The sequence below is a fragment of the Rhinolophus ferrumequinum genome, chromosome 12 (assembly GCF_004115265.2).
Source record: "Rhinolophus ferrumequinum isolate MPI-CBG mRhiFer1 chromosome 12, mRhiFer1_v1.p, whole genome shotgun sequence".
NCBI lineage: Eukaryota > Metazoa > Chordata > Mammalia > Chiroptera > Rhinolophidae > Rhinolophus > Rhinolophus ferrumequinum.
Window position 1 is genome coordinate 56,330,628 of NC_046295.1, and position 24,074 is coordinate 56,354,701.

Below are 24,074 nucleotides of genomic sequence, written 5' to 3' on the forward strand. Positions count from 1 at the left end.
CCTTCTGAACCCTTTGAGGTCAGGATATGTCTTAATTATTTTTCTGTGCCCAGCACCTAGCAAAGTGCCTGACATATGGAAGATGGTCAATAGATGATAAATACGTCATCTATTCTGTGGTAGCTGCTGGCCACATGTGGCTATTGAGCACTTGAAATGTGGCTCGTTTAAACTGAGATGTGTTTTGAATATAAGGTACTCACCAGATTTTGAAGGAAAAAAGAGTGTAAAATACCACAGTTTAAAGATAAAATGTTGATTATATATCGAAATGCTATTTATTTGATAGATTAAATAAAATATATGATTAAAATTAACTTACCTATTTTTTATTACTTTTAAAAATGTGGTGGCTACTAGAAAATAACAAATGATATATGTGTGTCTCACGTGGTACTTCTGTTGGACAATGCTGGTCTTATTCAACTCCGTTAGAGAGAAGTGATCACAAAATAGCAGAGCTATCCTTAGAATTGAGAATTTACATTGTGGATTTCTTGAGTTCTAATACAGTTCTTTTTCTAGGCATAAATCAGTACAATGTAAATAAATAAAGTCTGAGGTGAAATGGCATCAGTTTGGTCTTGTTAGGGATGACATGATCTCTCTAATCATCCTATCACTGAGCTTAATAACCATTAAAACTTTTTCCTTTTATATGTAAATTTTGATTGCCAGAAGATCTGCATTTTCAGTTGTCAGTTTTTTCCACATTTGCCACCTCTATTCCCACTTCTCTTGCTCTTCCCCTACACACACACACACACACACACACACACACACACACACACACACACACCTCCTATATCATTCCTTGTTTCCATTAACATTCTTCAAATTATGTTAGCAACTGTATCTGTATTTGGGGCAGATAAGCCTTTGCTGTTATATGATGTGCTAGCTGGTTGTTTTAGTGGTCTGGTGCATGCATTATTCATCTCACATAATCCTCTCAAAACTGCCTGAAGTATAGGTCCTATTATAATCCTGATTTTAGAGTTATGAAATCTCAGGCTTAGAGCGAGTACTATGATCAAGGTCACATAGCTAATAATGCGCACAGTCTGTAAGCTGGAACTGTAGATAGAAATGGCAGGAAGCCTGGGAAGTTTTCCAACACATGCGCAAGCCTGTAAACACTGGGGAACTCTGGGTGCATAGAGTTGAGGATTAATGTATTAGTGTATATGCTGGGGAAACAAGTACAAAAGTCCATTCTAAAACGTGAATAAGTATGTGCATATGTAAGTATATGAGAGAGAAAGGCAAGAGAGAGAGACAGAGACAGAGTGAATGAATGAATGAATATGACTGATTTTGAAGACTGGGTCTCTATGTCTTCACCTTTCCTGCCCCTTTCCATTTTCCCTTCCTGATCCTCTTCCCATTTCTGACAATGGAATTACTCACCACACTTCCATTTTCTTCACTTCAACTCAGTTCAGTTCAAATCAGTGTACCTAAATGTGAACAGACGTTCATCAGCCGATTTACAATGGTTATCTTTGGATAGAGGCATCTCAGCGGATTTCAAAATTATTTTTTTGTTTTCTATATTATTTGAATTTTTTTACATTAACATCTACTAAGAAAAATGGTGTAAAATGAATAGCAAAGCTATTTTCATTTGGAAAATAATCAATATGCTTGTTAGTTTTCATTCCAAAAATAAACCTTTCTCCCCTAAATTTCAAAATCCCATGACTTGCTCTCTACCTCAATTTCATAGCCCCCAGGTAAATGATTAGAGTAAGTCAATTCTCCAAAAGCCAGTGCTGTATATACCATCTCTTTGTCACAGAAGTAAGCTTTCTTCTCGAAGTAGCATTTGTTTCTTTAACAAAGTTTTTAAGTTTTATTTTTTTGCAGATTGTTTTTAAACTACAGTAGCTCATAGTGCTCACATCCTATAAATATTTTCAAATGTTTTGAGTCTAAACATAATCTACCTGTTGTGTTTATGGCATAATCGGACCTTGATTCTTATCCAGCCCCTTATCTGCGAAATTTCCTTTCCAAATTACTCAGCAGGGAATGAATTTGTTTGTTGTCTCAGAGCCTTTGAAAAGTCCATATTTCTCAATTTGCTTCTCACTATTTATTGACCTGGTTTTTGTTCTTTTAAGATGCTAGTGATCAAAGAGAAGATGTTTATATTGGAAACCACATGCCTTGCCCTGAAAACCTCAATGGTTACTGCATCCATGGAAAATGTGAATTCATCTATGCTACTCAGAAGGCTTCTTGTAGGTAAGTTAGTACCTTCAGATCAGAGGTGAGATAATTTTTTAATATCAGTAGTCACTGCTCTATAGAAGGCAATGAAATATGGACTAAATATTACCAAAAAGTAGTGTTTATTTATGAGTACAGTAGAGATATAAAAAAATAAATTAGCATCCTTTGGGGAAAAATTGGCAAATAATATGTGAAAACAATGTATTGGGGTTTTGAGATTAGGGACTTAACATTTTAAATATAATATATATTTTTAATATAAACAATAAGTATGCCATATTTCGAAACTATTTTGGTTTTTCAGCAGTCTGTCACAAGGTGGATGAGGGACTAAAGAACATGATAAGAACAGAGAACATGTAACTCAAATTACGAGGGTGATCAAACAGTGTGGTGAATGTTTACATTTAAAAAAAAATATTACAGTAAAAGACACATTGCCATTAATCCCCCTCAAAATACTCCCTCTTGCTTCAAACACACTTATCCCATTGTTCTTGCCACTTTCTGACGCAGTTCTGGAAGTCCGCTGTCGTGCGTGTCTTTAGTTGCACTGTCGTGGCTGCCTTGATGTCCTGAATCGATTCAAAAGCCACATGGTGCCAGATCCAGTGAATAAGGTGGATGAGGACATGTTTTTATTTGATAGAAATTGCCGCGATGTGTGACATGGACCCTTTCGTTGTGATCATAAAATACGGTGAATGCTGCTGCAGAGTGCCATCCAATGGAAAGGCAGGGGTCTTCAGTATGGGAAGTGGTGCGTCGAACCTTAGTAACAGTGTGTGACAAGTTTCAACTTGTTCGGTGCAGTCAGTCAGGTATGAGCTACGGTTGAGAGGTGTGTTTTAAAGTGTGCCGTAAATCATCCTCCATCATGACGACGCTCCGTGTCACACATTGCTTCTGGTATATGGCAACTTCTGTCAAATAAAAACATTACAGTGTGTCCTCATGCAACTTATTTACTGGATCTGGCACCGTGCGACTTCTGGCTTTTTTTAAAAATCAAAATGACTCGGGACATCAAGGCAGCCAAGACAGGGCAACTAAAGACACTCATGAAAGAGGACTTCCAGAACTGCTTCAGAAAGTGGCAAGAACAAGGGGATAAGTGTGTTCAAAATGAGGGGGAGTATTTTGAGGGGGATTAATCGCAATGTGTCTTTTACTGTAATAATTTTTTTTTTATTTAAACATTCACCGTATTGTTTGATCATACTTTGTATATACCAAAATAAATTTCTGAAATAAGGGGATGAGGCTGTAGAACCAGGTGTGATGTCAGAGATGGAAATGGAAAAGGGTGTAAACTTGTCTGATTCCAGAGAGTTTATGTGACTTGTTCGAGGTCAGCAACAAGTTGGAAGTGGAGTTAGGACAAAACTAGATCTCAGATGTCCTAATACTTGACCTCATGATCTTAGTGCTTTTTGCTGTTCTGTCTGCCTACCGATTGCACTTCTTGCTGCTGCTGCTGCTGGGAGCTCATCCTCTCCATCATAGAATGACTAACCTGGTCTACTCAGCCAGGTACTGTTTCTATAGATGAGGGGAGATTGCTGTTATTCTGCTCAATCCTGGCTCTTGCAGTTTGGCCAGAATTTCATTGTCCTTTCTTAGTCAAAACATCAAAAGATGGAGAAATAGTGTGCTTTTATTTTGATCTGTTAACCTAGAAGCCAGTGAGTCTTTCTCTCCAGCAAGTAAAAGAGGCTGTTTGAAATCAGGTCTCCTTTCCTCTACTCCTGCTACCCTCTCCTGACTCTTTCATTTTCCTCCTCTCCTCTGGCTTAAAAAAAAAAAAAAAAAAACCACAACAAAATACTATCAATTGTTAATGGTTATATAATTCTTTGTTAAGGATAAGCTTTTGGCTTTTTCCTGATTGAAAGTTCTCCTTATCTTTAAAGGGACTAGCTCCCCCACCCCCCACCCGCCACCTTTCCCCTGACATTAAAAAATGCAGCTATATGGGAAAGAACAGGCCAGCTTTTAAAAATCATTATTTAAAATGTGAGAACCAACGGAAAGGAGCCTGAGCTGCTAGAACCCATTCCCTATGAATGCATGGCATAAGTGTAAAAAAATAAAAGACCTCTGTACTGTTTAAAAAAAAAAAGAGAGAGAGAGATAATTGATGCATAACATTAGGCCAGTTTTAAAACAAAACCATACAGTGGATTCCTCATTTGTCTCATACTGGAATGCATATCTCGATAGAAGTTCTGATCATGTTGTCCTCTTCGGATGGAACATCTTTTAAGATACCTAAGCGAGAGATGAGAGCACTGGATGTCCTGATAATGAAGTGATACCAGGTTACTTTGTAGTTTTTTAGTAATTGAGAGTAAGAGGATTGAACAGTATAGTGGTTAAAAACGTTGGAATCAGATATACCCTATTGGCCAATTATTGGCTATCCCCTTTGGAAATTACTTAAAATTTTTAAGCCTCATTTTCCTCATGTCCAAAATGATGATAACAATACCTGTCTCCTAGTGTTGTTATAAATAAATTAGATAATGTGTCAGGCAGGTGCTTAGCACAATACCTGGTACACGGTATGTGTTTAATAAATAATAATTGCTATTAGCCTGTAAGCACCATTAGGTTAGGGACTCTGTGTTCCCAGTGCCCAGCTTACAACTCAGTCCAGCAGCTCCTCAGTAAATTTTTTTTTGAGTGATGATGGTGATCAACTTTTCCATTTTCTCCAGATCAGAGGTGTTTCTTAAATGCTGAAGAATCTCTTTCTGCATACTTTATAACTCCTAAAAAGCAGTTGACCATTTTCTTTTGTTTAAATATTTATAGTGTCTACAAGAATCAGGCCATAACATCACATGCATTTTCATTAGTAGTTGGGTGTATTGGGGCAGCAGTAAATGGGTAGGGGTGAATAAACTTAGCCACAGTCCTATTATTAGGTTAGAACCTTCTAGCATTATCCCACCATTTGTTTGTTTGTTTTTTGCTTACTTTGTAACAAATTTTACCTGGCACTGGGGTTTTAAATTTGAATGTGACAGGGATCCAGGGAACCTATTCCAAAAAAAATATGCAGTCTGATAGGAGAGACTGACAAGTAATAAGCAATTAAAAGATAATACGAAAAATGCTAGCATATACAGTTCTACATGAGATGATTTGGGACTTCACATAAAGCACTTCAATCTCATTGTAGAGGAGGGACAGGTCTTATAGGAACATTTGTGCCATCCCAGGAGCTCGTCCTTTATTTTAAAGGCAGCGAGAAGCCATTTAAGGATTTAAGTAAGAAAGATGTGATTTGATATGAAAGCCACCCTAGTGGCTTTGTGGAAAATGGATTAGAAGACTGCAAGTTAGGAGACTATATGTTAGTAAGAAGTGAGAGCCTGAATTCAGCAAAGAAGTTGTAGTGCCACTGAGATAAGCAATGCAGTACGAAGAGACAATAAGGGGGTTGAATCCATAGGTGTTGGTGACCAGTTAGTTGGGTATGAGGATGGGAAGGAAGAATCAAGAGCGTTTCCTGGACTAAGGCAAAATTGAGTGGGGAAATACCATGGGAAGAGAGAAGAGGTTTGTGTGTGTGTGGAGGAGGGAATGATGTATTCAGTTTAAAATGCTTGGTTTCAGGTGCCTCTGGGGTATCCACTTATGGATGTCTAGTAGGCTATGGGATATATGTTGGTTTTAGAACTCCTGAGACAGATGTAGGTTGAAGACACATGTTTAGGAATCATTGCATCTCTGGCATATCTGTTCTAGTTTTTACCCTGCAGTCCTTCCACACCTCTAGGCCTCCAATTTGTTGATCCTGTTGCCTTTTCAGCGTCCCTCTTCCCCTGCATGTCCTCACCCGCTCCTCACTCAGCTTAATTAAATACCATGGTCCATCATGTATTTTGTTTCATCATACTTACTTGACAAAACTATAATCGTGGTCCATTCTAACTTCCCACCTACTGCATATCTGTACCCATACAGCTGAACTTGGCTGTTGTTGAAAAGCAAACCATCAGGTTAACTTGTGTCACTAATGTTTAGACTCGAAGGGGGCCCTACATGCTGCCAGGCAGACATTCTGTAACTGTAGTCCATTTATTCTCCTTCTGTCCTAGATACCTGCTTTATGCCACCACCCCTCTCTTCAGATCGTCAGTACCTCCTTTTTCATCCTCACTCTTGGCTGATGATCTTGTTTCTAAGTTCACTGAGAAAACTGAAGCAATGTGAAGAGAACTTCCATATACTTTTCACTATCACCTACCATCAATTCTCCCCCTTTTCTTCATATCATATATCCTTCTATTAATATATTTTTATATATTTACAAATATATTTTTATTTCTTCTACCTTGGAAAATAACCCTTGTTCTCATTCCCACCAGCTACCGTTCCATTTCTTTCCTTTGTAGAAGAACTCCAAACAGTCTCTAGTTCCTCACTTCCCATCTCTCTTAAATCTACCCAGGATGCATTTGCCCCCAGTACTTCCCGGAGCTGTTTTTGTCGTTAACTTCAATAGTCAGTACTTAGTCTTAAATTCCTTTTTTTTTTTTTTTTTTAACTTTTACTTATTTTAAGTGTGTTTTTCCAGGACCCATCAGCTCCAAGTCAAGTAGTTGTTTCAGTCTAGTTGTGAGGGCGCCGCTCACTCTTTTGAATGATCAGCAGCATTTGACACGATTGATCCGTCCTGTGCAATACACATTCTTCACTTAGCTTCAGGGATTACCGTCTCTTGGTTTTCTTCTCCCTCACTGGTTCCTCTTTTGTTCATTGACCATTTAGTGTTGATGTGCTCCCAGGTCCTCTTCCTTCATGATTCCATCGAGTCTCAAGGGTTTACAGGACACATGCTGCTGATTCCTGCTTTACATAAGTCCCAGAGTGAGAGCATTGGTTTCTTTCTGTCAGGTTTCTAGGAACCTCAGGGATGGGATTGGTAGACTCACATCACCCCTGGCTTCCCCTGTTTCATCCCTGCCCCCAGGTTTCTCTGTTGTTGTTACATGTGCTTTATTAAAACTTATTTTTTGTAGTGAAGTATGGGACGTTAATAAAACCAGTATCCTTATCCTTCAGATCTTTTATTAATCAGTTCCAACTGAAGGCTGGCTAATTTATACATTTCACTTCTGTGAGCTAAAATTGTGAATTTCCTGTTAAATATCTTAAATGTTTCACCTGTCGTATCATAGCTGATGTTGTTGCCTTTTTATTTACTTTTAATTAGAATCAGATAATTTCTAAGATTAGCACCTACTTTGACTGCTTGTCTTCATTTGTCATTAATAACTTATTTTCATCTCCTGCCTGCATCTTAAATTATATTATGTACACTGAAGAGTGTCTTGAGTAGTATCATTTGGTGCTATATTCAAAGAACTATAAATGTCATGCCTATTTATTCAGTAATCCCATTTCCAAGTATCTAGCCCAAGGAATAACACTAAATATAGAAAAGTACACATTCACCAGGATGTTCACTACACCTAATTTATAATTGTGAAAAATGGAAAATAACTCATATGTCTCAGCACAAGGAATAAATAAGTTAGCTATAATATAGCCACTGAATAGAGGATTATATATGTTTTTGAATGAAGGTAATAAAGACTATTTCACAACTTCAAAATTAATGTGATACAGTGATAGGGAAAAGAAGCACTATGTAAAATAGACATATCAAAAAGAATGTAAGGAAATAACCCGAATGGCAATTTTTTTCAGAGGGTGGAGAGTGCCTGATTTTCTATTCTGCTTAAATGTATCATTCTTTTGTACCGTGTTTCCCCGAAAATAAGACCTAGCTGGACAATCAGCTCTAATGCATCTTTTGGGGCAAAAATTAATATAAGACCTTGTATAATATAATATAATATAATATAATATAATATAATATAATATAATATAATACTGGTTTTATAAAAGATACTGTATCTTTTAATTTTAAAACCTGGAGTTATTGAAAGTTGTAATTCTCATAGGAATTCTTTTGTTTCTCTTTTCAGGTGTGAATCTGGTTACACAGGACAGCACTGTGAAAAGACAGACTTTAGTATCCTCTATGTAGTGCCAAGTAGGCAAAAGCTCACTCATGTTCTCATTGCAGCGATTATTGGAGCTGTCCAGATCGCCATTATAGTAGCAATTGTCATGTGCATAACAAGGTAGGTGATGCCCTAAAGAAATCCCATCATTAAACTAGAGGCGTTAAAGAGGAACCTTGAAGTGCACTCACAATGATAGGGGCTTTTTCAGTCCACCATTCTAGCAGGAAAAAATCCTAATATCAGTTCACTGACGTTTCCATGGGGTCTGACCTCTCCCTATCTTGCTTCTTTAGAAGGTGGGCAAGAACTCATCCCCAAGGTTACAGGTCTACCTGGGCTGCAGCTAGAGGGAGCTTGAGAGTATTCAATGGCATAGAGGAATATAGGGGTCTTAGAATCGTGTGCCAGTTCTAAGCACTGCAGTCAGGTACAACAATGGTAGTAGCAGAATTTTTAGAAGGGTTTGCACACGCACAGAAAAGCCATGCCAAAAGTTTTTAAGCCCTGAAGAACTGCAAGCTGTTTTTATGCCCTAAGAATATAATAAGAAATACAATATAATAAGAAAGGAAGAAACCAGAGGTTAAAGAACACTGCTTTTCTTACTGTATCACAGCGTTATTGTCACTTTATTTTCTGGAATACAGTCATAGCTACTAAGCTTTAATATTCTCTTATGATAATTAAAACTATTGGAGTTTATCATGACAAAACTCCAAATTAAAAGACGGTTTAGAGTGCAGTTGGTATAAAGTGGATGTTTTCCACACCGAGGGGAAATAGCTAAGTCAGAACTGAACTGGGCTTGAGAAAAGTCAAAGCAAATGAAGTTCATATTGTCTTTATGCTTTTCAGTTTCCTGTCTTTTCTTCTTGCTTGCCTCTTCCTTACGTCCTTTAAGGTTTGGATCAGAAGTCCCATAAACATCATCTGTATACTTTTCTGCATTATTCTGAGCAGGGGATTGGAGCGTGTTGAGTACAGATATTGGCAGGCCATAAAGGATTTATGGCTCTTCTCTCCAAGGTCTGGATAGAAGCCAGACCTTCAGTAGTCTCAGCCATCTGGAGCTGAAATGATAAGTCTAGAAATGATTAAAAAAAAAAAAAGTAGTTATTCTCTAAGTAACAGATATTTTTTCAAAAAATTCAGGCACTAAAGTCAGTGGACTTTATAGAACAGATGATCTACCCTTAGGCAAGACTACTGAGTATAAAATTGGGCACTAGATTAAAGTAGGGACATAATGATATAAAAAGTAGTGACAGCAGAAAGAGAAGATAGAAAAAACATGCAACAGCAGGCCTGCCTATGGCCATTTAATACAGACTCAGAGGTTAAGGAATTTGCCTGTTGTCATCCAAACTAATAAATGGAAGTGCCTGATTCCCAAACCATTCTTCTTTCCATCGAACGAAAGAAGGGCCCATGTTGTGTCATCTTGGGAAATATTAATATGTTTGCCAAGTATGACCATGGCATGGGAGCAAGGTTCGAATTTGATTTTGTAACAGTTCAGGGTTTTGAACATGGGGAGGGGTTTGGTATGTAACGTTTTTTTCAAAACGTTAACCTGAGGGTCATCTGCAAAAAACATTGGAGGAGAGAAAATGTGAGGTCGTGGGAAACCATTTAGGACATTATTGGAGTAAAGCAGGAGTGGAATAATAAATGATTTGGAAGATGAAAGAAGGAAATAGGGTAAAGGTAAGGGAAGATTTTGAGGCCGTGTGATCGTGACATCTTTAAGAAGATCCAAGGGTGTTAGAGTCAGTGGGAAGCAACTTTGAGTTCAACTCCTTCGTTCTGGAGAAATGAGGAAGCTGAAGCTCTGGAATGGAAATTACTTCACCCAAAATCATAGAGATAGTCAAGCCCTTTTACAAATCCTAATCCAGCCTTTTATCGAGCTCTGTGCTTCTGTTCCCAGTGTGCTATAATCCTCAAGTACTAAATCAAAATTATCTGGTAGTTCCCAAGTTAGTACCCCCAGTTTGTACCCCATACCCATTTGCTGCCTTCGCAGGCACTTAGAAATTACAGTGTATTTTTAACTGTGTTACAGTATCTTCACTGCCTACTCTCTCCATGACTGAAGAAGGGGCTTCTCATTGACTTAGTCATAGATCTGTCGTTGAGGCCTGTCTTTTTATTGTGGTATTTTCTCCCCTAGAATGTCTTGCTCTGTTGAATTCAGAATATGATAATTATGAATTTTTAAGGCGTGCCTCTCCCACACAGTCCATTATGGGACAGCTGTTCACTTATCCCGTGGTGGTGGTTACTTGTTGGGGAATCTTCCTGTAAAAGGATGTTCCCACTGACCCACTTATCAAGACTGCATGAGGAAGCTTTTCTTCTTTTATGCTTGGAATCTTCTTTCATGTTTTTAGACTCATAGAATAATAGATTGTCAAGGACCTTGAATGTAATCTTAGCCCTTATTTTATAGATAAAAAAATACCATGGCTCCAGGAAGTTGTAACTTTTCCAGGGTCATGGTGAATTAGTGACAGTTAAAGAGGGTTGCTTGACCTCTCAGTCAGTTTCCCCACTTATGAAATAGAGATGATTCTGGCACGGTTTCCCTCAGAATGTTTTTAATGAGGGTTAGTGAGAGAAAATTTTGTGAAAAACAGTGCATAAAATGGAAGTGTCACCATCAAGGCTATGAAGTTAAGGCAAAGCAGTGCTCTTTTAAATTGAATAAAAACATGGAACTTTAGAGTAGGCATACTCACTGTTGCAGGACTTTATTTCCATTAGATTCTAAAATCCTGGCTGGCAGAGATTTTAGAGGTCAGTCTGTATTTTACATATAGGAAAAGGAGGTCGCACATCGAGTTTTTAGCAGAAGCCAAGCTCAAAATGACCAGAATTCATCCCAGTTCCGTTATTCCATGTTGCGCAGCACGGCACGCGGTGCACAGTGAGAGCGCATATGCTTGCATACTAAGTGGGCAGGCACGAGCACAGTTACAGCGCAAGGAGACTTACACCACCGTGGAGCAACATGTATGGTAAAATGAGAGCAGTCCAGGAATATCCCTTATTCCCAGCATGGCTGTTCTTTGTTGTGTTCTGTGGTTTGCCCAAGCAGACTTTCTGAGTCACTTTCTAAAATCTTTAGGCATTTCCAGTGTATTCCTATCAGAGGTTAAATAAGCATGTTTCTTCGTGATGCCTCCCTTCATCGAAGCTGTCCTTGTGATCTTGGGAGTGGCCTAACACTCAGGGACAGTCCATAAGCCAGGATCCTTTCTACTGTCACGGGCTTCTGTGTTATCAGTCATTGTAGCAGGGGGCGTTGCTGGGCCAGAGGAAGGGTGAGGATTCCTCTTGGGGATACAAGTCAGCAGTAGAGACCCTGGAAATGAATTTTGCTTATTTCCATACCTGCATCATGTATCTAACCCTCTCACCTCCCAGCTTTGTCGGGAAAACAGCAGTCTGATGTGTTGGTTCTCACCTTGTCTTGCATCAAATAGTATCCTGTTTCCCTGTTGTGTGATTGTATGCAATGTGGCATTATGTGTGAAATGTCCATTACTTTGAAACCATTTGAAATATCCTAAACAAAATGACATTTTTTTTCTTCTTTTTTTTAATTCAACAGAAAATGCCCTAAAAACAATAGAGGACGACGACAGAAGCAAAACCTAGGTCATTTTACTTCAGATACGTCATCCAGAATGGTTTAAAATGATGACTTTTATATGTACACTGACCATGTGATATACATTTATTATGTCTTTTTTTAAAGAATGGAAATATTTATTTCAGAGGCCTTATTTTTGGACATTTTTAGTGTAGTACTGTTGGCTCGTATTTAGAATATTCAACTACAACAGTTTTGGACTGTTTAGCAGTGTTTGTTTTATGTTTTTAAATGCAAAAATTGATTTCACAAATTTGTACCACATGGTAATTCTAAGACTTGTTCTTTACCCATGGAATGTAATATTTTTGCAAAGATGGACCACTTCACAAATGGTTATAAAGTCATACCCACTTCTTCCACAATGACCACAGCAAATGACCAAGCATGAACTAAAGGTAAAGATGTTTACAGATTACTTTTCTTACAAAACAAAAATTTAGAAGACACTGTGTTTAAATAGACATTAAAATGTTTTTGAGCTTTAGTAACAGATTTTTTTAGACACTGCCTATCGCATGAACTGTAAAGCTGTGTGTGTTAGATGTAAAATATTTATAAGATGTATGGACTGGAATTTGATTATTCCTCTCTTGAAAAAAGTAATTCTGATAATTCAAAAAGATATCTGGTAGTAATGATGGAACAAATCACTGAGAAGTAGATTTAGATATGGTAAAAATAGTCTGTTTAACAAACAGATGGGAATAAAGCCTACTCGATCAGTTAAACCATTTTAATACACATTAATTTTTAAAGAAAATATTTGTTTTAACATAAATAAATCGCATCAGTGTTTATGAATAAAATACAAAAATGATTGTTAATGATTGGTGCTCTCAAAGTGAGCTTAAAAATTACCTAAGACCTCTATCCAAATTTGTCCTGTAGTAGTAGCTATCTTAATAGATTGTTGGTGTTTAAAGATCTGAAGTGTGAGTAGAATGTATTCAGCCATTTAACATGTAGTTTAGATATTCCGAAGTATGCATGTAGAATTTAAGAATATGTTCAAAATTAAATATTAATTTTAATATTTGATTTGGAAAAGCATGTTATAATATAATGTTTTCACTATATGGCCTTTGTTTTGGTGTGTTTATTTACTACATTCTTTGAGATTGATATGTCATTGCACGTAATATGTGAAATTAATAGAAAAAGCAGGTTTTGATTCAAAATTACCCTTTGCTTTTACAAATACTTCTGGAAATTATCTCAAAACAAGAGCTTTACACAAGATTTGGAGTTTGTATTTTTGGTCATTTAACTTCTAGGCTTAATAACATTTCAGTGGCTTTAGTGAACTTTTTTGAAAAAAGCTTTCCTCTTCTGTCCACAGTCTTAATTTGAGTCCCTTAGTCAGTCACTAAGCATGTTTGGAACAGTCCCCAGTGCTTTGCAAAGGTTCATATTGCAGAACAGTCACGTATGGGTATTTGTAGTTATAAATACTTGACCAGTCTCCAGGGGTGGGGCTTCCAACCCTTTAAACAACCCTGTTGCCTGTTATCAAGCGAACTTTTTGCTCTAAGTGCCAGAAGTGATCGTGATAGGCCGTCTTTCACTGAGAAATAAATATAATGGAACAGAATGGCTCTGCTTCAAATGCCGATAAGATCCACCAGAATCGCCTGTCTGGTGTAACAGAAGATGAAGACCAAGACGCCGCTCTTACCATTGTGACAGTGCTGGACAAAGTTGCCGCCATCGTGGACAGTGTACAGGCCAGCCAGAAGAGAATAGAAGAGAGACACCGGGAGATGGGAAACACTGTGAAGTCTGTCCAGATTGACCTGTTGAAGCTTTCCCAGTCACACAGCAATACAAGCCATGCCATTAACAAGTTGTTTGAGAAAACCCAAAAAGTCAGTGCTCACATTAAAGACGTGAAGGCCCGGGTGGAGAAGCAACAAATTCACGTGAAAAACGTTGAGACAAAGCAAGAGGAGATAATGAAGAAAAACAAATTCCGTGTGGTAATATTCCAGGTAAGCGTGCAGTCGGGTTTACCTTGATTACTGCTGTAATCTCTTGCCTCCTGTAATTGCGAACAAGTCCTGTCAGAGGTTTCCAGGGTTGCATCATGACTACTGTATCTATTCATGTAGTGGAATTCCGTATCGGCAGAAATCTCAGGATAATAGCATTTCCCTGTTCACTAATATACGATTGGATCAGTGTTTTGAGCCTCTCAACCATTTCGTGTAATGTGAACTGTGGGTCATAACTGAGGCTATTTTTTGCCATTGAAACTTAATATTGGTAAGGCTCTTTCAGCTTATTAGCCATATTAGCTGAAGTCTCGTAGACTTTAGAATGTTAGAAGTCTGTATTTTAAAACACCTCTGTATTGTATAAACAAACAAACTGAGGACCAGTGGCCCCACAGTGTGGTGGTTTTTTATTTTATTATGGAGAACCAGGGAAGTCCTAAACAGTAAAATGTCAGCTTTTCAGAATATAATCTGTCCGTTGAAATTTTTACATATGAGTCAATAATAAGAAAAGCTACATTTCATAATGAATCAGGCAGTTCTTATTTTTATTATTAGTATGGTTTTATAAATGTAGGAGTCACGCAAGTGATTCCTTACATTTAATTACAAATACACTTTGCTGATTTCATATAATAATTTTTGTGTGGCATTATGTGTTGAGCTAAGTCCCTATATTGCTATACAGTTGACATTCATTTTTTGAAATAGGATCATTCATGGCAAATGCATCATATCTATAACATATTTTAACACTCTTACAAATCAGAAGGAAAAAGTTGAACTTTCCTCCTGTGGTAGAAAAACGGGAAAGTCATGATCAGACAGTTCACAAAAGACAAAATAAATGAGCAGAATTTCACTTTTAAATATTTGCAGTTACTAACACATACTCAGAGGTTAAGGGTACAAAAAACAAACACTTGGATATTCTGCTGGTAGGAGTGTTAATGGGTACAACATTTCTAGAGGGCAGTTTTGTTTGTATTAAGAAACTTAAAAATTCACAAAGCTTTTGGTCCCCAAATTTCATGTCAAAGAATTTGTTTTAAGTATAAAATCAGTATTGTGTTCGGGAATGTTCATTGTTGCACATACGCAGTGTTAACATACTGTATTTTTAAAATGGATAGATGTCCATATGCATAGGAAAAAAACCTAGAAGAATAAAAACAAAGTTAAATAGGGACACAGTTGGATTATGTAGGCAGATATTGGTAAGATACTAGCTATGTGGGCCGTAACTCCCCACAGAATTCTTTATACATTAGTCAATTCTCCACAGCCCCCTGTTGACTGATAAATTTACAGAGTGGTATTTGGATCTGTTTTTAAGAGCCTGTTGGTTATTTAGGAAGAAGAATGGGGAGGAAAGAGAAGTGTCACTTATTTCAAAGGTAGATAGGCTGGACTATTCCGTTTGAAGCCCTTTACCATTTCCCTTTCCTTCCAGGTCGCTAGAAGCTCTACTCCACACTTAAAAATTTGAAGAAAAATTCAGTCCCCTTACTCTCCAAGGCCAGTCCCAATGTCAGTGTGTGTAGTGGGGATGTAGATTTGGTGTTGGAGAAGGCAGTATCCATTCTTCAATTCACTCTCCAAGGGCATTCGCAGTCATGCGTATATATCACCCTCCGCTTGCATGGGACAGGCCAACAAACATTTCTGGTATCCAGCATTTCTCCTGAGAACCTTTGTGCCAATAGTGAACCAGGTCCCAGTCAAGATTTACAGACTAGAGCAAAGAAGTGTCTGAAAAGTTTTAATTGCCTCCTGTTTGGCTGTTGACAATATTTTTGTTTGTAAAGTTAAGATGTTTCTACATTCCCTGAAACTTGCTATTATATATTTTTTTCCCTTTCTTTGAGCCCCCATCGTTACTTGAGCGAATAGATGATAGTACAGAAAGGCAACTGAAAGGCACTGGGTTAGGTCAGATCTCTTTCCTGGTAAGAAGATAGAGTGTTCTGAACATTCTGTGTAGTTAAATTGTTTAGAGTCAGCAGCCGTTTGTGAACAAGCAGTTGCTGTCTGTGTTCCTGGGAGCGCTTGTAGAGAAACTATGAAGGCAAATAACAATGGACATAGAACTCGGATTTGATGATTCATTCCATGGTAGAACACTATACAATATTCACACAGTTATTCTTAGCAGTTAGATTCTTACAATTCGTCCTCATATTTAATATGTATCCATGGTTATATCAAGAATGCCCCTTCTACTAAAATTAACTGCAGCTGCGTAATGCAGCTATAGTATATGTTCATTTCCATTTGGGTCTTTCCTCAAAAAGTTTTCCCTGGATCGATCTTTTGGTGGCAGTCTTTATAGGTATTTTATCTCGCACAGTTGTGTATGGCTGAGCTTTCGTCTAATCCTGGACATTGGTATTAAAAAAATTATCTAGTGCTTCTCATACAATTATTATTTCTCTTTGAGCATACTTTCACCTTGATGACCTTCTCATTATGCCAGCCAGGAGTCTTACCATATCTTACCATTCTAACACTTTGGTTACTAATCACATGCCTGTGGTTACCAAGAGAGATATTTGACCATTTCCTAATGATAAGTCACAGACTTCTACATAGTCCAAATTCCCCTAGCTATATTACTGGTATTCAGTCAAGGCCACTTGACTCTTACCCAATGAACTTGTTTTAAAAGTCATCTCTTTTTACTTGGACTTTCACATAAAAAAGATATATAAAAATTGTATTTGGAAATAAACTGTAATTCAACCCAATAATCCTCAATTATTATTACCGTGTATTCACCATTGACTCATCGTGTCTCTGACTCACAGGAGTTGCAACAAATAGATCGACATGACAAGTGCTTTCTCTGACTCTACTTCTGTTCTGATTTGTTTTAAAGCCTGCTTTTGGATAGTTTGTTTTGCAGCTGAAGAAGGGTCTGTGATTCCTGAGTTAAGCTGTATCTGATTTCACAGCAGGATTGTCAGGGGTTTTCCCCCTACCAAGCAGTAATTATTCTTTGGCTCCTCCCTTTTCTAACTAAACCTTCTCAGAACAGGCCAACCCACTCAGGGTTGTTGAAGCTACTCCCTACAGCAGGTGTCAGGAAAACAGGAATAATTTTGCTGCTTCTGATTCATCAGAAAGCTATGAGACGCCCACCCTGCCTGTTTTTTTTTGTTTTGTTTTTTTTTTTAGCTCCTACACTCTCCAATCCTGTGGCCAAAGATTTTAATTTTAAATATGTATCCAAAGAAATAAGGTTCCAAGGATACCTTCTTGACTATCAGGCTGATAGGTTTTGGAATACGTGTAAATTTATTTCTTTCATACTTATTTATTTTTTGAACCGATTTAATCTCGATCTCTGTAGGAGCAAATTTCTTTTAGAAATTTTAACTTATGGGTTCAATTAAAAGTCTCATGATCTTTGAAGTTTTGCCTGTTTAGTTTTAGAAATAATCCCTAAATAGTGAGTTGGGTTCCTTTAGCAGCTGTGTTTCTGGGCTAGTTTCAAGGTCACCAGTATCTGTCATGTTCCCAAATCCAATTCTCATCCTTATCCTTTGACACATTTGATAGTTGGTCCCTCCCTCTTTTCTTGAAACTTCTTTTCCTTTGGCTTCTGGGGGGTGCTGTTCTCTCTTGGATTTCCTCCTGCCTCATTGGCTGATGCTTCTTCTTTGGGGTCTTTCTCATCTCTTCCTTTTTATCTACAAGCCCAAAATCCACTTATCTACCTATAACACCAAAATCTAAAAGTTTCTAAAAGTAAATTTTTTTATGACTTATTTGGCAGCAGACCTAGCTTGACCTGAACGCTTGGTGGCAAACCGAAATAGCACAAGGCAGTTAATAGTCTTTATCCCACCTCAGAGTGAATAGTTATAATTTTTGAATAATGAAGTATAGACCCATTCCTCAATGTCTTGGAAATCTCTTTCATCTAGTCTCATGACTTTTAATTTCATCTTTATGACTCCTAAACTTTTCTCTCTAGTCCAGACCTCCCTTCTGAATTCCAGACTTACCTACCGTGTTTCCCCGAAAATAAGACCTAGCTGGACCATCAGCTCTAATGCGTCTTCTGGAGCAAAAATTAATATAAGACCCGGTATTATATTTATTATATTATATTATGTTATATTATATTATAAAGACCTGGTCTTATTTTACTGTAAGACCCAGTCTTACATAATATAATATAAGACTGGGTCTTATATTAATTTTTGCTCCAAAAGACACATTAGAGTTGATTGTCCGGCTAGGTCTTATTTTAGGGAAAACACGGTATTCAGCTGCCTACTAGACATCTCTGCTTGGATGTCCACTGGGCAGGCATCTCACAGTCATGTTTAGATCCCATCCTTCCCCTCCAGTCGCTTCCTCCTGCTATTTCCACATCTCATTCAATGGCAAATCATGGGTTCAGTTGCTCAGGCCATGTACTTAAGAATTATCCTTGACACTCTCTAACAGTCCACATCCAAACCTGGCAGCAAATCCTGTTGGCTCCTACCTTCAGAGTGGACTGGGAATCAGACCTTTTCTCACTGCTCCCCCTGCCAACACCCTGATCCGTCTCTCACTTGACTTAACTCAGTGGTCTCCCTCCTTCTTATCTTGCCCCTATAGCCTGTCTTCTACAGAATGATCCTTTGACAACACGGGTCAAATCATGTTAACTATTCTCAAAACTCTTTGACAGGCTTCCTCTCAGACTCAAAATAAGAGCCCTGGTCCTTGTTATTGGACACAGAGCCCCACGTGATCTGGCCCTCCTGCTACCTACCTCTCCGACCCTTTCTCCTCTTTTTGTCCCTGATCACTCTGCTCCAGCCATAGTGCCCGCGTTGCTGTTTCTCCTTCCCTCCCAGATACATGCATTACCTTCTGGTCTAGGCTGGGATATCACCTTATTAGTGAGGTCTACCGAGCATCCTCCCCAATCACTGTATACACATTTTCCCTGCTTGATTTTTCACTTAGCTCTTATCACCATCCAACATATTATATATTGAACGTGTTTATTTCTCTCTCTCCAAGACTATAACCTCTTTTGCTCTGTTTTCTTGACAGGAGGTTCTCAGTTCCTCGACCATTGACTGGTGCATGGTCGGTGCTTAGTAACCATTTGTTGGATGACGGCATAAGCCTCTTACTTGATCCAACAGTTGTATTGGGCATAAAACAAATAAGACACATGTCTGCTTTCATGGAACTTATTATCATCGAGTGAAAGCCTCAGGGAGACATTTATAAATAAGCAGAGTTCCGATTCTATTCAAACACTGATAAATGCTATAAATGGAGGTATGCATATGTCATTTTGGTGTAAATTGGAGACAGAATTAGCCGCTTGGGGGAAGTTGGGGACATTTGAATCTGTTCTTGAAGGAAAATTTTCTTTTTACAAAGCTGAAAATGGTGAAGGGGCATTTAAGGGAGCAAGAACCATGTATACAATGTTTTCTTGTGTGTTTGAGGAATTGAGAGTGGTCGTGTGTTAATGGACTGGAAGAGTGGGAAAGTGGTTTAGCTCAAGCTGAAGAGCCGTCTAATCCTGCTGAAGAATTTGAACTCTATCCTTCGAGCATTGATGAGCTCCCCCGAGTTTTAAAATCGAGAAAGGATGTAATCAGAGGTATGCTTTAGAAAGATTTCTCATGAGATGCTTAGGTGATATTTTGGAGGTAAAGATACTGCACAAGTTCAGGCCTCAGATGACAAGGACCTGAATTAAGACATTGGTAGAGGCAAGGAGGCGGGAACAGAGGAGTTATTAAGTGGTGTTGTCGACAGTACTCAGTGAGCAGTTGTGTAGGGGCTGGGAAGGAGAGGAAATATTTTGGGTGATGATTTTGAGGTTTCCAGCTGGGTGGCACCTGGATGGGTATTGGCGTGGTGCTAACAGGTCCAGGAAAAGAAGTAGCTGTGGAGAGGATGATGGATGGGCCTGGAGTTTGGGGTCTGTTACGTTTCAGATGCCTGTGCTCCATCTCCATGGAGAGAAGTCTGTCCGTGATTATGTTTTTCACATTTTATCAGATTTAATGTGCATTTGTATCATCATGTTTTCGGTTTTTTTTTTAATTTAATGGGGTGCCATTGGTTAGTACAAATTTATTTATCTAAAATGTCTGTTATTTAAAAATGTGTTTTCACCTTAGAAGAAGGCTGAAGAGAAAATATTTATGGTTTTGCTTGCAATTGGATCTGAAGGCAGAGGAATGCATAACGTTATTGAGGGTGAGCGTGGGAAATGAAGAAGAAAAAAGGGCCAAGGAGAGAAAAAGGTGGGAAAATACCAACACTTAAGGAGTGGACAGAGGAGGAACAACCTGTGGAGGAGACTGAAAAGGTGTGGCCAAAGGTAAAAGAATGGATCTCTACCGTACTTTCTTTTTCTCTCCTTTAGGAGGAGATGCGGTGTCCCACATCCCTCTCTATTGTTAAAGAAAAGAACTTAACGGAGAATCAAGAGGAGGATGACGTCATCTTTGAGCCCCCAATCGACCTGTCTTCGGATGAAGAATATTACGTTGAAGAAAGCAGATCTGCCAGGCTTAGAAAGTCAGGCAGGGAGCGCATCGATAATATCAAGAAGGCATTTTCCAAAGAAAACATGGAGAAGACGCGGCAGAACTTGGATAAGAGAGTTAATCGCATTAGAACGAGAATAGTGACCCCCGAGAGGAGAGAGAGGCTACGACAGTCAGGAGAGAGGTTGAGGCAGTCGGGAGAGAGGCTGAAACAGTCAGGGGAAAGATTTAAGAAGTCTATTTCTAATGCAGCTCCCTCGAGGGAAACTTTTAAGATGCGACACCTTCAGAAAGCTAAAGACCGAACTGTGGCGGAAGGCCCAGAAAAGGTCAGGGAGATGGGCGTGGACATCACTGCCAGGAGCGAGCCTCTGGGGACAGTTGGTGAGCTCTACACTGAGGAGTTCAGTGAAACAGACCAGGAAGAAGCGAGGGCCGTGTGTCCTCCCCGAGAAGGAGGGGAAATCCCGACCCCCGAGCCTTTAAAAGTTACTTTTAAACCCCAGGTGAAAGTAGATGATGATGAATCTCTTTTGCTAGATTTAAAGCAGTCATCATAAAGAGGAACTAAATATATTTTTAAGTATAAACTTTAATCACGTGGGTCTTGTTTAAATAGTATAGTCATTTACATTTATATGCTACATAGGAAATAATAAGTGGCATGACTGTTTCTTCTGTTTAAAATCTTAATACAGGTATTACGTACATTTCCTAGTAACTTCCTTGGGAATTCTTTTTTTTCTCCCCTGGGCTTGTAAGATTCTAGCAGCTTTCTCTCATGCCACTCTAACGGGAGGTGTGGATTTTTAAGTTCCTTTCTCTTGCCCACCAGAAAAATCGTTTCCTAGTGAGGGTCAGTGAGGTGTTTAGTAATCTAAAACAAGTAAAGGGCAAATTTCTGGCCATCATCTGCAAGTGAACTCTCAATTTTGATCTAAATGAATGTGGCCAACTGCTGGGGGGAACCCCTCACATGTGGACTATATCATCCATATGTTCAAATCAACAGATGTGTTTGTTAATTAGGAATCACACACCCTTTTGGTGTTTTTGCATACAAAATGTTGAAGTTCTGGACTTGAGCATTTGGTTCTGGCATCACAGTTTTACTCAACAGTGAGCTACTTGACAAATCGTGTGCTAATAAGCTCATCAGTAAAATGGAAAAGGTTTCAGAGGACTGTTGTGAGATTGAAGGAAACTTTGTCCATTCTGGGGGAACAAACAACACATCCAGAGAAAACAAGCCCCGCTGATTCCTCAAAAATGGAAGCGAAATAATCACACCTTTTGAAAAAGCCCTGAGCACCAAGTGGGGAGGACGTAGGTTGGACAGAAACTATAGTTGGTCTTCAGAAGCCTTTTCACAGAGTCGGGAATGAAAAATAAATGTTTGGGTGACGTCTTTTTTTGTCAAAGACTAAAACCAAACCTAGGGTTTAATAGTAAAATGTTTCCTAGAAAATCCTTTCCTAATTTTCTTTCGAGTTAGATCTCGGGTGGACTAGAGCACATTTGTTTGAGCAGCGTGAAGCATGAAACTGTCTTCATGAGGCCTTCCTAACGTCAGCCCAACAGTAGGTTTGGTAATGACCTCAGATGTTTCTGTTTTAGAGAGTGAACCCCTCAGGGTTCATCTGGCCAAAGAGTGTTCATAGGAGTTCATCATAGCTGCTTTGGGAGGGAGCCAGCTTCCCCTTAGCTTTAGGTCTAGCTCATCTGGACGTAGATATTCTTGCTAAAGAGAGAAACGGTCATACAAGGTCTGCACTTCTGGTAATGTTTCAATCTTCTAGTTTTGTAATAGGGAAGAAATGATGGAATTATTGCATTTGAGCAACAGTAAGCTTTCGGATCAGTTTTGGGTGCTCATGTAGGAGTTAAGTGTAATAACTGTGTACATACATACACACACACACACACACACATACACACACAGCAAATCAACTTTCAAATATTTGACCTAGGTACCCAGATATTTATTTGAGTGTGGGCATTTGATTCAGCATCATTTCTTCTTCACTCTTCATGAACACATAAAGTCATAAATGGTTCATTTCATCTTTTGAACACTGAAGTGTAGACAGCATTGAACAATACTTTGAAATGAGTAATTTAGAAAATGTTACTATCATTTAAAAAGAGTTTGGGTGCCTAATCGCATATTTCCTTAAAGCCATAATAAAATTGAATTTAAAAAAGATACTACAAGCTGACTCTGGGTGGTGAACACACAGTGTGATTTATGGATGATGTGATACAGAATTGCACACCTGAAATCTATGTAATTTTACTAACAATTGTCACCCCAATAAAAAAAAAAGATACTACAAAGTTTGACGTCAGTGTCCTATTTGTAAATATTGTTACTACTAATACAAATAGCATGGTGTGAATTTGATACAGTAACCTTTCTTATAATAGATACGTTTCTAGGTTAAGAAGGTAAAGAAGTTACAAGCTGTTTCTTTATTTCTAGCCCTATGCGGAGTAAATATCAATTGGGCAAAAATATTTTTCTGCAAATATGGTCAAGGAAGTTTTGTCATGTCTGTTTGCTTACTAACCCATTATATAACCGGACTTGACATGTTATAGAACATTTCCCATATAGATATATTTGAATTTTGAGGAGGAAGGAGTTATAGCCTGGTCAGCTCTTCATCACGGTAGACTTTATGCAAACCCAGAAACACTACAACAATGTCATGTCCCCAGAGGTTCATGGTGACCTTGTACTGTTCTCTTGGACTAGGATTTTTCCCTCATGTCGCTTCTGTCTCTCAATAGTTCCCATATTTAGGACATTTCCTAATTTTGCATTCATATTCTTTTTCTCCTTTCCCCCTGTTTTCTCGATGTAAAGAATATCTATTTATAGTGGGCTGCCAAATCACACATTCCCATTTAATGCAAGGAATATTCTAATCAGCGTTCCTTATTTTAAAAGTTTCAGATGACACAGAACAGATTTTATGCTTATTTTAATCTTCTCGGTGTTTGAAATTATACACGTTAGATTTTAAACAAGTTGTTCAAATAAAACTGTTAGCAGGGTTTACCCCGTTTTTTCTTTGTATGAGGCAGAAAATGAAACACCCATAGATGCTGAGGGCATGGAGCCCACTCCCAGCTAAGCTGCTATTCCATAGGGTGGGCAGAGTGGAGTCTGGAAGTGCAACTCTCCTGCACATGATGGCCCAGAGCTTTCTTGGGAGTTTATGGTGGCCTGGTTCTGGCTCATAGGTTAGAGAGAGAAGACCAAATGTGAAACAGTGGTAAGAGGTGCGTAAAAATTCAACTGCTGGGATTGTGTTTGTGGTGTGTAAACTCCTTTGAACGAGTTTTCATAAAAGTACAAACCAAAATACAGTGTTTTCATTTTGACTTCGTTCTTTGCCTTCCGTGCACGTTTAAGGGTTTGCTTTAGAACAAGGCCTGTCGTTTATTGTGATTCTGTCAGCTGAAAAGCACGGGTCATGTCATGTAAAATATTCCACAGAATAATTAACGGTGCAGTTCCATGATATGAAATTCCTGGGCCTTTTTTTTTCTGAGACCTGTTTTCTAGAGCTGCTTTTATCGAAACCTGTTTTTAAAAATTATAGAT

The 24,074-nt window shown here is 38.4% G+C and overlaps 2 protein-coding genes across 2 annotated transcripts in view; both read left to right on the plus strand.

Moving 5' to 3' along the window:
• The window catches only part of TMEFF1 (transmembrane protein with EGF like and two follistatin like domains 1), a 72,414-nt gene extending 59,394 nt beyond the window's left edge, over window positions 1-13,020 (plus strand). Inside the window, exons 8-10 of the mRNA XM_033123334.1 lie at window positions 2,127-2,250; window positions 8,244-8,402; window positions 11,902-13,020. Coding sequence (XP_032979225.1) covers window positions 2,127-2,250; window positions 8,244-8,402; window positions 11,902-11,986 — 368 coding nt within the window. The 3' untranslated portion in view covers window positions 11,987-13,020. The remainder of the gene's footprint in view (window positions 1-2,126; window positions 2,251-8,243; window positions 8,403-11,901) is intronic.
• A 130-nt stretch (window positions 13,021-13,150) lies between these two features.
• Window positions 13,151-22,729, plus strand: CAVIN4 (caveolae associated protein 4). Its single transcript, XM_033123335.1, has 2 exons — window positions 13,151-13,934; window positions 20,338-22,729. The coding sequence occupies exons 1-2, from the start codon at window positions 13,527-13,529 to the stop codon at window positions 21,019-21,021; spliced, it is 1,092 nt and encodes a 363-aa protein (XP_032979226.1). The 5' UTR covers window positions 13,151-13,526; the 3' UTR covers window positions 21,022-22,729.
• The last annotated feature ends 1,345 nt before the right edge of the window (window positions 22,730-24,074 follow it).